Consider the following 13,427-nt stretch of genomic DNA (forward strand, 5'->3'; position numbering starts at 1 on the left):
AACACGATCAAACGAAAGTGACGGTCCAACTGGTGTTATATGTTTGGTTGGTTGCGAGCCGTTTTCCTCCGAATGAAATTTTACTTTTATCAGTCCTGTTCCTTCAAGAAATCGATCAGGCTTTGATGTCGCCGGCGATTTCGGAGAATGACTTTTTGTGCCAGGATATTTTGCCTAGTAATTCGCAATTTCATCGCATTCTCGTAGCGCGTGAGTTTCAGTCCTACCTGCCACCGTGCCGCCTCCGTACGGAGCACTGTCAGTACCGTCTCTGACATATAGATACTTGTTAATAACATCATGACCGCTCAGGGTTGCCATCAGCATCCATAGTTATTAATTTTTGTAAATTAGTCGCTTTTAGCGAACCAAAAGCTCCAGACAACCGGTTTATTTACAGAAAATTTGAAAAGATAAAGATATCATCATCATTATCCTACCCTTCTCCCAGTCACCTGGGGTCGACGCAACATGTTTTCTCCTTCCATACTCTTCTATCATATACCATTTCTTCGCTCACTCCCCTCCTACCCATATCGTCTTTCACACAATCCATCCATTTCTTCTTAGGTCTACCTCTTCCTCTAAATCCTTCCACATTCATAGTTAACACTCTCTTAATAACCTCATTTTCATTTCGTCTCATCACATGTCCATACCATCCCAAACGTGCACTCCTCAGCTTCTCTGTCACAGGTGCCACTTTCAGACTTCCTCTAACATATTTAGATGATAAAAGATAAAAGATAGACCAGGTATATTCCGGTGTACATTATTAAATATATAGATGGTAAATAATATAAAGATATAGTACATTAAAATACATACATACAATAAATATACATATACCGTCTTGTTCGATGATCTCACATTCAAACCACTTCATAACCCTTGATCATCTAAAATCTGTGGGTACGGGGCCTAGTTAGACCCCAGCCTAGTTATTATTGTGCTACTGGTGACTATTATTAGTTTATCTACCTACAATCATCACAGTACTAACTATAAGAGCAGAATTCACTCCCGATAATCGTAATTATTTTCTGCTTCTCTCAATATTACTGTTACGCACTGGAGTCGGGATGAATAAAAATTCTACTGAACTACAGATTTGAACTCTATTTAACACTTAGAACACTCACAGCAGACTTATTGAGAACATTTTGGGCAAGTCGAGTAGCTTCGATGTGTTTCCGCTTTCTGACAATAGACGGCGTTGTACTTCTCGAGCTTTCTCGATGTTCCTAATTCCTTTGATATTAGTTGCTACTATTCGTCGATAGATGGCGTTAATCTTACCAGCGTAAGATTACGTTTATCACGTATTGATAGTTCGAGAATAATTTAACCTGTCGTAGCTTTGAAACTTATCATTTTTCTTTAGCTTACCAAAGAATCTATGAGAGTATGAAGAGGCTAGACTATGTTCCTGTCGTTACCAAATTTTTATGACTTCATAAGATCAACGCTAGCTGGTCTTCCTTCAACAACAGTAAATGTTAATAAATAAAACTAAATACATTGCATCGCAGCAATGTATTGAGGTTATTAATAGTACTTGTGGTCCCTTAGTAGTCGAAAATCGACTATTATTGAAATTATAAATTTGAACATTAATAATTGTTCTATTGTCAAAGAGTATTTATTGTACTGCTTTAATCAGAAATTTCGCCAAAACTACGCTATAGACAAACACTATTAATCTATTCTCAGTTTGACCACAAAAATTTGACACTAAACCAAGAGTATAACAAACACTAAAGTAGTAGTATAAAATAAAAAAATAAAAAAAGAGTAGTGTAAAACATAATATATGTGTTGTGTCAAATACATGTGTAATGTTTTTATTTTATTGATTTAATGTCTTTTATGCGCATAATAAAAAAAATAACATCATGCACTCCTTCTCTATATTCTCTATAAGCGTGGGAAATTTCATACTCCTCCGTCTGCGCAATTTTCGTAAAAAGGAGTACGAAGTTTGTGCTTTACTTATTAATATATATGTCGGCTCACGTCAGGGATGGCTGAGCACTCGTAGTCGATTGAACTCAGTTTAGTCAATAAAATTTTTCAATAATAATTATTGAAACTCAACACACACAACTTTCACAATGACAGGGTAAACCGACAGTTTCGTTGCACATACCGACAGACCGACTGACTGACTGACAGAGACTCACTGACTAAGACGGACGGAATTACTGTCTGACACGGAATGCCACGACTCTGTCCACGTACCGCCATTTTATACTGTGGCGTTACGTAGTCTACCCTTCATTTTGTGATATTTATCAAAACAACATCTCATCATTTAAAATAATAATCAAAACCACCGTCTTAATATTACTAAAAGTCGTTATCCACGACAACTAAAAGTCGTTATCCACGACACGGCCATTCTGACATGTCACACGTCCCTGTGTGACGCTCCTGCAAGAAAAACAACCTTTTGCAATATCAAACAGGTTTCGTCTCGGCCAATCCTGATACATTCACGATTGAGGATTGGGATTCCTTTCATTACAAACCATAACGTTAGCTCTCAACAAGATCTTTAACAGACCATGTTAACCTGTGTGAGTAGATAACTTAATTACCCAATTATTAGTGATACACTATACAACTGAAAATTTTCAGTAATGCTCAATAAGCATTAGAAACCCGAGTTATTACAAAACAACTCAATCTGAGCAGTATTTCATCAGTATTATGTATCAACCACAAACTATCGTTACAATTACTTCCATCTAGTGAGAGTAACTCATGCCACCTATATCGAGTGACGATAACCCAATTCAAGTGCCACCTCCATCGAGTAGCTCTTGACTACTTATTGCCTCCATTCGGCAAATAAGTGGGACCTCCATCCGGTACCCAACTTCAACACAAAACACTAATGCCTCCACCTGGCACGCAAGTGGATCTTCCATCCAGTACCCACTTCAACCATAAAACACATCGCAATGCCTCCATCCGGCAATAAAACGAACACATCACCTAAACCGAGCGATGTGTTCAATTACCAGTCATAAATGACACCGAATACTGTTCTTTACTAATCACACAAAATAGGACAACAAAATCCTTACTTTAATCAGTCAGTTGTATCGTGGTCATTTGATCCTACATCTTCTACATCACTAGTGTCAACAAAATTATATAGAACGCTCCTAGCCTGGCTGCCGGCGTAGCTAGTGACATTGCCACCCACATTATCATTAAAACAAATGATAAAACCTGATAAAACCAATACACATCACTTCAAAATATAGAGTCAAGGTCATTACTAGACCAACAAAACAATAGTCTCCATTGAGACCCAGGTCTCCGCTGTACCAATCGATGGAGATACTCTCACCTCACTGATCAGTCTCGTCAGTAGGATTACTTAGAGGCAACCTTATGTAATCATAGGTTCTATTACCAGTTAAAGCAATCTGTCTTCATTTCAACAAAATTCAACATCGAATTTTACTAAATTTCCAATGTTCTGGTCTCGTCAAAGTTAATCTCTTACTTTCAGTATCATTTTAAGTAAAAACCTTTTGGGATATGGCACGCGAACTATAACTAGATTTAAGAGTTCTATTTCGCTGAATGCTCAATCTCACTGAACCGATTAAAACAACTATCAGGTAGTACATGACATACACTAGGTAAGCAATAAACCATCGCATAGGATTTGTTCCGTACAGTTTTGAGTCAAAACAACAGAAACCTTTTATGAGAACCATCGTATAAAATTGCTGAATTATGAAGCTACTACTAATAGATTTCTTGACAAGAGAGCATTCGGCACCAGAATCCAAATAAAAATAATACGACTCACCAGATTGTTCTTATTTACCAAAAATACCGATATTACGCAGCTACCGGCACGTCGCTCCGCTCGGCCGGTGAGTAGTTGACCCATCGAGCGCCGACAGACTGTGCTTGCGTCCCATATCTCGTATTGGCTGCAGCAATCACGTGTTGATTGCGACATGGTCTTCCTGATTGTACATGTCCTCGTGTGATGGTTAACCTACAATCAAAAACATCCACGAGAACACTTGTTCCGCTCGATCACTCCTGACTACACTTTACGACTTATCGGAAACTTTAAAGTCATCAAAGCTTTAAACTGTTTTAATACCATTTTAACCAAATCAAACAATAGGGTATACAAAGTTCACTATTCAGCAGCCAGAGCACGTACCACAGTCGTTCATCAAACTTCAAATTTACTCTGTACAAATCAGGCATAGCTTACAGGAACTCAGATCAAAGAAAACTTCCGAGTAAAAATATCTAACGCCACGGCTCTCCAGCCGACCAGCAATCGCAATTGCCCTCATGATGCGCATCCACAGCGTGGATCGCCCGTGTGCATCACCCGCTGACTACACACGATGGTCTTTACAGACCCCGACCTCCGCCAGAGCCAAACGCGCACCGCGCACCCACGGACTACTTGAGTTGCCTCAAGAGACACCGATTTCTACCGGGCTACGACTACGTAATAGCTACTGGTACGGTCGAACACAATACGGCCGATAGACTATCCTTACTCGAGTTTTCACCACAATTTAAGCTTGCTCTTCATCATCATCATTTACATCAACCTCGACTGGTATGTGTCATGCTGGCATTTTTCTTAGCCTATCATGTGGGTATTTGTAAGTACGTTTTGAATTTAAAGCTTTCAATGTGTAACGGTCACCATCCAATACTTTAACTACTTTAAACGGCCCTTTAAATTTCGGATCTAATTTCGTTTGATTACGCTCTTCGTTTTAGTGTGTGGACGAGCTCACAGCCCACCTTGTGTTAAGTGGCTACTGGAACCCATAGACATCCACAGCGCAAACGCACCACACACCTTGAGATAGAAGTTCTAAGGTCTCAGTATAGTTACAACCGCTGCCCCACCCTTCAAACCGAAATACACCACTGCTTCACGGCAGAAATAGGCAGGGTGATGGTACCCGTGCGGTCGATGGCACTATACGGAGTACCCGTCTGGTGCCACGTCCTTACCCACGAGAACGTCGCCGCGCTGCGACGCCGGCAGCGCGCGATCGCAGTCAGAGTTATTCAAGGATACCTCACAGTCTCCTACGAGGTGGCGCGCCCTAGCGCAAGTGCAGCCGGAGCGCGGGGGCTCCAATCAAACAATAGGGTATACAAAGTTCACTATTCAGCAGCCAGAGCACGTACCACAGTCGTTCATCAAACTTCAAATTTACTCTGTACAAATCAGGCATAGCTTACAGGAACTCAGATCAAAGAAAACTTCCGAGTAAAAATATCTAACGCCACGGCTCTCCAGCCGACCAGCAATCGCAATTGCCCTCATGATGCGCATCCACAGCGTGGATCGCCCGTGTGCATCACCCGCTGACTACACACGATGGTCTTTACAGACCCCGACCTCCGCCAGAGCCAAACGCGCACCGCGCACCCACGGACTACTTGAGTTGCCTCAAGAGACACCGATTTCTACCGGGCTACGACTACGTAATAGCTACTGGTACGGTCGAACACAATACGGCCGATAGACTATCCTTACTCGAGTTTTCACCACAATTTAAGCTTGCTCTTCATCATCATCATTTACATCAACCTCGACTGGTATGTGTCATGCTGGCATTTTTCTTAGCCTATCATGTGGGTATTTGTAAGTACGTTTTGAATTTAAAGCTTTCAATGTGTAACGGTCACCATCCAATACTTTAACTACTTTAAACGGCCCTTTAAATTTCGGATCTAATTTCGTTTGATTACGCTCTTCGTTTTAGTGTGTGGACGAGCTCACAGCCCACCTTGTGTTAAGTGGCTACTGGAACCCATAGACATCCACAGCGCAAACGCACCACACACCTTGAGATAGAAGTTCTAAGGTCTCAGTATAGTTACAACCGCTGCCCCACCCTTCAAACCGAAATACACCACTGCTTCACGGCAGAAATAGGCAGGGTGATGGTACCCGTGCGGTCGATGGCACTATACGGAGTACCCGTCTGGTGCCACGTCCTTACCCACGAGAACGTCGCCGCGCTGCGACGCCGGCAGCGCGCGATCGCAGTCAGAGTTATTCAAGGATACCTCACAGTCTCCTACGAGGTGGCGCGCCCTAGCGCAAGTGCAGCCGGAGCGCGGGGGCTCCAATCTCGGCAGTCCGTGCTGGAGGCGTGGTCTCGTCGTTTGGCGGACCCGTCGGCCGGCCTCCGTACCGTCGAGGCGATCTGCCCGGTTCTCGCAGACTGGGTGGGCCGCGACCGCGGAAGTCTCACCTCCGGCTACCTGTGCAGACTCACAAAACATTTTACCACCATGCAAACTTCTTACCGCAACAAATCTTACCAGCCACCACGCAAACTACAATTTTACGGGTTCCACCTCTCCTACACGATGTTACTCCCACACTGAGGAAGCCAACCGCGAACACTTGTCAAGCACGCACAAGCACGCACTTCACCGGAAAAACCTGCATCCGCCAGCGGGACCCGAACACCGCCGCATCGCCAGACACGAACGCACCGGACGTCTTATCTTACAGGTCACGACGACTTCAGATGTGTCAATTTTTCTTCCCCACGGAAACTTGCTTGCTTTCTTGTTTGCTTGCTTGCTGGAGCCCGAAGTCATCGAACGTGTAGTGTTATTGGTATTGAATCTAGTAGATTCTAAAATTTCAGCGACAATTCACAGTCTCATGTCCTGGTTTACTGCACTAATGCCATGTAACTCTAGCAGTAGCCATTGGCTTAAAAACGATTCGTGTCGGAACTACCCACTCGTCATGACAGATCCATTATTGCGATCGAAGTTTCACTTCAGATTTGCACTTGCCTTAATTTCTTGCAATAGCTTGTTACGTGTTGTATTTCCGCTAGTAAATGCCATGTGATGAAGTCGACAGTCAAACTGGGCAACATGAGCCAGAACGTAAGATGTGACGATTTCTTCGTGGCTCAGATCTTCCATCGAGGTAACAGAGACGTTATTACACGACTTACGTATGCTGCATTTACGCTCTTGTGGCGTACCACTACTAGTATTCTGATCTGCATCATGTTTTTTTTGCTGTACTTCGAACATGTTCAAACACGTCACGCCAGTGAGAGTAGAGTCCTGATCCCACTTCTGATGTCGGCTCACGTCAGGGATGGCTGAGCACTCGTAGTCGATTGAACTCAGTTTAGTCAATAAAATTTTTCAATAATAATTATTGAAACTCAACACACACAACTTTCACAATGACAGGGTAAACCGACAGTTTCGTTGCACATACCGACAGACCGACTGACTGACTGACAGAGACTCACTGACTAAGACGGACGGAATTACTGTCTGACACGGAATGCCACGACTCTGTCCACGTACCGCCATTTTATACTGTGGCGTTACGTAGTCTACCCTTCATTTTGTGATATTTATCAAAACAACATCTCATCATTTAAAATAATAATCAAAACCACCGTCTTAATATTACTAAAAGTCGTTATCCACGACAACTAAAAGTCGTTATCCACGACATATAGATAAATTGGTATACCTTTAATTAATGAAGGCTTCAGCCTGTCAATTAGTCTGTCAACGTGAGTTAATAAAAATAAAATGCTGACTTATGAAAAAACGCTGATACCCTCTAGAGAAAAGGGCGCGATGAAAATTCGCGCTATTCTTTTGTTTACACAACACTTACAGAGTTCGTTACGAGGAAAAATGTTTTTTGTAACTGTAGATACATAAATATATATACTAGGGCGAAGAGAAAACAAGGAAGTATGTCTCATAAATAAACAAAATTTTAGCTACAAACTTATTCAAATTTGAAACATGATGTTTGGAAAACTCTACATTTTTTTTTATTGCTAGATTGCTGGACAAGCTCACAGCCCACCTGGTGTTAAGTGGTTACTGGAGCCCATAGACATCTGCAACCGAAACGCATTATTGCTTCACGGCAGAAATAGGCAGGGCGGTGGTACCCACCCGCGCGGACTCACATGCGTTCCTACCACTAGTAAAAAGGTGAAACCTACCACCAGTAAAGGTCGAACAGGAACAGCTAAAAAGGCCTTTATTTGTACCGTCTTAACATGTAATTGCATCCGTTTTTGAAACTAAAAACTAACCTCGAATTAAACATAATAAGAGATTTGCGACACAATTTGCTGAAAATAGGTTTGCCACCGTAATTACTTCACCATGAAGACTTCAGTTATCTTTTTGGAGGCTACAGTATACGGTTTATATTGAGAGTAATGATAAAAAGCCAACATGAATTATACATATTTTTATTTATTTATTTATTTATGTACACACAGAAAACAAGATACAGTACAGAGTAATAGGAAAATTATGTACAAAGGCACTGCTTATTTCTTTGAGAAATCTCTTCCAGCAGACCTGCGAGATGATAATGAGAATAATAATAAAAAGTGATGAGTGTGTGTAGAACAAATAACACATAACTAAAATAACAAATACAACATGAGAATTATAGCACATACACATAGCAAATATTATAAGTAACACAGTAACAATTGATATCTGCCCTGTTAGAACTGTATAAGACCAAAAATACGTTAACCACAGCGAATCATTAGAAAACAACCTATAAATAAATTTCACAATCAAACCACCCTATAATTGGTCGGAGCTCGATCGATACATTGTAATTTAAGTAATGACAATCCAAACAAGTGCTCGACCAGACCGAACGAAGCCAACGGAGCCTTCTAAATCCGGATTAGCACGTTGATAACGGAAATTAGGTCGTGCCCATAGAGAAATGTAGTATGATGCTTCTGGATCAAATTTAAATTAATTTATACAGGATTTATTAGAAGCTTAAACGAAGACACGGTTGATGTGTCTATAATTCTGTTGATACCAATCAACCTAAGATACTTATCTATGTTTTTTTTTCTGCCTATGCTGATAGCCTTGAGAGGCTATTTCAGCTTCACCCTAACGTGTAGGTGAACTCACGGGGCTCAAGCCGGAGTGTTGCTAACACTGGCCCTAGCAAGAGCAGTGCTTCGCAGAATCTACTACCAAATCGGAAACACGACCCACTGAGAAGTTCCGGCGAGAAACTCAGTGGGCTGTGTCTGTGGGTGCCTATGCTAATAAAAACAGCTATCGAGCAGAATTGTCGAGAAAAATTTATACTGTCTCTCAGATATCAATGCTTTATGCAAAATACTACGAAACATGTGGGATATCCACTTCGATTCCAATTTCGTATCTGCGAAGCAACGATGCCTTCGAAATTACATGATCTCATTCGTACGGACACATTCTCGTGCTATTACCGATACAATGTATACGAGAGTCTGAATTCCATTTTCGTTTCGCTACGTATGAAAGTCTTCAGTGATCCGATGTTCAGAATATAGTCTGATGCCGTATGGTAAGATTTTCAAATGACAAACGAATTTTTCCTTAAAAAAAAACTATCCAAGAAACTTCCGATCGATATTGTTCGTAATCTTATAATAATCAATTTTGTTGTAAATTTAGAATGGCGTCTTCAGTCAATCGTGAACATTTGTTAAGTACGTGTTTCATTACAAAAATTGGTACCTTGCCTGCGGGATTCGAACACCGATGCATCGCTCGATACGAACGCACCGGACGTCTTATCTTTTAGGCCACGACGACTTCAAAAAGTGCTTTCTGTACACAATAAATTAAAAAGAACGTCTTCTTTATTTTTCATTCGAAATAGGTTAAAACGTAATGGCATCTAAATCTACCATCTAAAATGACACGTATGATGATACATATAACAAAATTGATTACTTTCAATCTTGTTACAGATTTGCAGTTTTGCATTCTTTCCTGAATAACTAGCGCTCGTACGTAATATCCACGTGACCCAAATGCTGTTGGTTTATGGGAAGACGCACTTACACCAGACATCATGGTTTGTATTTATGATGTGATAACTGCTGTTTCCTTGGCCACTTTATCATGCAGTGTTATAATGGCTGAACCTTGGCGCTTTTTTAGAATTATGTTCCTTGAATGAAGTAATAAATTACCGATTTTTCTTTTAGTTTGTAGTTGCTAGCTGTATTAATTTTAATGTATTTCATTGCTGTGTTTTCATTTTTAAACGCTTATTAAATATTAGTAAATTATTCAATATTAAATCAAGTATTTGAAACATAGTACCAGTAGTGTAAATTTTTGTATTTTTATATTTTCCTACCTTATTAGATTTTTTATAAAATTAAAATGTGTTTTATACCATTGCCGATGCAAATATCAATTTCTTCAAAAACGACGAAAGTATTTCTTATAAAATTTCCGTTAGCTGTTGGCTTTTACAACACAAAGTGTGGCAACAGTGCCCATAAATCAGAATATGATATTTAACTACTCCTTATAAACTCAATTATACAATAATTAATTATGATTTCCCATGAATATAACCACTACTTAATTATTCTTTTTTTAAATTAAATTCTTCTTTAAATTAACTTATATTTAGCGAAAATCCCATATTTGGATTTTCCTTCAATTTACAATCATCATCATCATTCTTTCCTATTACCCTCTGCTGGGGTGTAGACCTCGAATCCAATTCTGTTGGAAACCCAACAAAATGGTATAAAACCTTTTTTATTGTTGTCGTTGTAGTTTTTGACATTACATTTGAATTTTACATTTTGGAATGTCTTAATTTTGTAATTCTCTTTCATCCGTGCTATTGTACGCGATTTATAAAATTTCTAAAATATACAAATTTTATACGTGCAATCCTCGCGAGTTTATTTAACAAGTTCCTTGCCCATCCTAATAATACAGTCCACTACATAAATTGGTCCTTCGAGCCGGATAAAAGGAATTCTGTAAAGATAATAAACACGCAGAGGCGAAGCCGGCGAGCAATATTGAAAGAGCGAAAACCTAATAAATAAATAAATTATATCGGCAAGCCAGGAAGCAATGTAAACTGCAGCGAAGAGGAGTAAGCTACATCACGGATTATAACGAGAAGACAAGAGGGCGATACCATTCGCATCCGAAGTCGATCGTCTTTTTTTTATCCCGCATGTGGTTCACATTTACCATTCCAACGAAGACATTTTTGGACGACGCGCTGCAGTGTCGCTACCTACCGGCGAGTCGCGAGTAACCTAGAGACTTTATTTTTTACTATGGAGAATGCTGGACAATCCGCAGCGAAGCTATTTACCACCAAAGTAGTCAACGCAGTGACCGCTAAGGAGAAGCGAGGATGTTACTTCTGCACTGTTACCGGCGACGACCAGCTCGACGTGCGCGACGCGACGCCAGCCTCTAGTCAACACGGTCAGCCAAAGTAAAGGAACGCCACAGCTTGTCAACACTAAATTTGGTCACATTATTGCGGGTGGTCCGCCACCTCAACATAAGGTAAGAATAGATAGATTATATATAGATATTTTGAAGACAAAAAATAGTTTCACTCAATGACATTTTACTCAATGGTCCCATAGTGCAAAGAGATCTTTTCGAAATTATTACTTTATATATAATGTTATGGTCAATCCAGAATACACTACGCTGCAAAACATTTTGTGGCGCGATGGCTTGATGAGCCAATTCGGTGCATTCGCTTAGATACTGTCACGTACGGCTTAAAATGCTCAAGTTACCTTGCAACCAGATGTCTGCTCGAGCTTGCAAACATGCATCAAGCTGACTTACCGTTAGCTTCCTTCATTATAAAGAATTGTGTTTATGTTGATGTTTTATATTCGAATAACGATTTAACGGCTTTACATGAGGCGAAACAGCAGCTAAAACGTTTGTTAAGCTTGGGTGGCTTCCAAAAGCATAAATGGTCATCTAACTGCGATGAGATCTTAGCTGATATTCCTTTCAATGAGAGACAGTTAGATGAAATTGAAGTTCAAAAAGAAAACAGCAGTATCAAGGCGCTAGGAATGACAATTGACGCAAAGAAAGATTGTTTTGTCATTAAATGTCATTAATAATCTTATCACAGGTAAGATAGTATTATTGAAGGAACCAAATTCACCTCCTCTTTATTGGCCGTTAGCTAGAATTTCCAAGGTTCTCGCAGGTGGGGATGGTAAAGTACGAGCCTTTGACGTTATTGCCCCTAAAGGCAAAGTTTATAGAAGGTCACTGTCAGGTGTATGTTTGTTACCTTTTGATAATAATTAATGTGTTATTATTTTAATGTTGAGATAAAAATATGTCAAGTTCTGTTAATTAATTTAATTTAATACATTGTTTCACACAAAAGCTTTTCAATTTAAATGTTAAAAGTCAATTTATATAGAGTGTTAAACTTCTGAAATATGTGTTATTGTATTTTATTTATAAGGTCACAGAACATCCGAATGTAGCTATATATATGTCAAGGTATAAAGATTCCTCAATGTATTTTTTGAGCTAACCTTTGTATTCTTAATATGATGTACTGATTAGAGGCTAACTTTGCATTCCTCATTTTGTGTCTAAAGTTAATTCTTAAATGTTAAATTTTATCATGATTATAAAGATTGTCTTTATCCCATAAAGAAATGATGAGTGTAAGTTATTACATTAATTTAGTATTGTATAACTTTCTTGAAAATATATCATTTCTGAGGCCGCAGCATGTTGGAAACCCAACAAAATTGGTATAAAACCTTTTTTATTGTTGTGGTTGTGGTTTTTGACATTACATTTTAATTTTGAATTTTAGAATGTCTTAATTTTGTAATTCTCTTTCATCCGTGCTATTGTACGCGATTTATAAAATTTCTAAAATATACAAATTTTATACGTGCAATCCTCGCGAGTTTATTTAACAAGTTCCTTGCCCATCCTAATAATACAGTCCACTACAAATTCTACTATTTAAATCGGTCTTGGGCAGTCTTTTCTATCTCCTCCCTCCAAGACACCTAGCTCCTGCTCCACCGAGCGACACCAAGTTATTCTGGAATTTACAATATTGAACTGAAAATAAGTCAAGTATAATAATTATTAAACACAAATCATTGAATGTTTTCACGCTTGGCCTCATATTCTGATGGCTCATACATAAAGATATATCTGCTCGTCTCTCATTGTAATTTCGCCATCGATCCGAATATTTAATGGTGTGTGCTTAATAAAATTTTGATCAAATACCCCTAAAGCCAAAGCTTCACGGTAATATAACAAAGTAATCTCATGATGTAAATCTTCATGATCACCTAAGATTCTTACAGCAGGGTGGTGGTACCTACCCGCTCGGACTCACAAGAGGTCCTACCACCAGTAAGAATGATTTATGTTTTTTATGATTGAAAGAATAAGTCAGCGTAGCTATTACACTAATCGCTCGTCTAGTAACTGACTCCCATAAACAGCGGACCCATCTATTCAGTTGGTGAAGACGCGAATTACCTGCAATCCACATTAGGGCGGAATGATTAGAA

At 39.5% G+C, this 13,427-nt stretch overlaps 1 protein-coding gene across 4 annotated transcripts in view; it reads left to right on the forward strand.

Moving 5' to 3' along the window:
* Nucleotides 1-13,427, forward strand: part of LOC101745125 (chaoptin) — a 74,490-nt gene that overhangs the window by 19,546 nt on the left and 41,517 nt on the right. For 3 of the 4 annotated variants that reach the window (XM_062669152.1, XM_038011574.2, XM_038011573.2), the window contains exon 2: nt 9,819-9,925. The exons of the other annotated variant lie outside the window; for it this stretch is intronic. In XM_062669152.1, the coding sequence (XP_062525136.1) occupies nt 9,923-9,925 (3 nt within the window). In that variant the 5' untranslated portion in view covers nt 9,819-9,922. The remainder of the gene's footprint in view (nt 1-9,818; nt 9,926-13,427) is intronic. 4 annotated transcript variants of the gene reach the window in all.

This window comes from Bombyx mori, chromosome 6 (assembly GCF_030269925.1).
Source record: "Bombyx mori chromosome 6, ASM3026992v2".
Classification (NCBI taxonomy): Eukaryota; Metazoa; Arthropoda; class Insecta; order Lepidoptera; family Bombycidae; genus Bombyx; species Bombyx mori.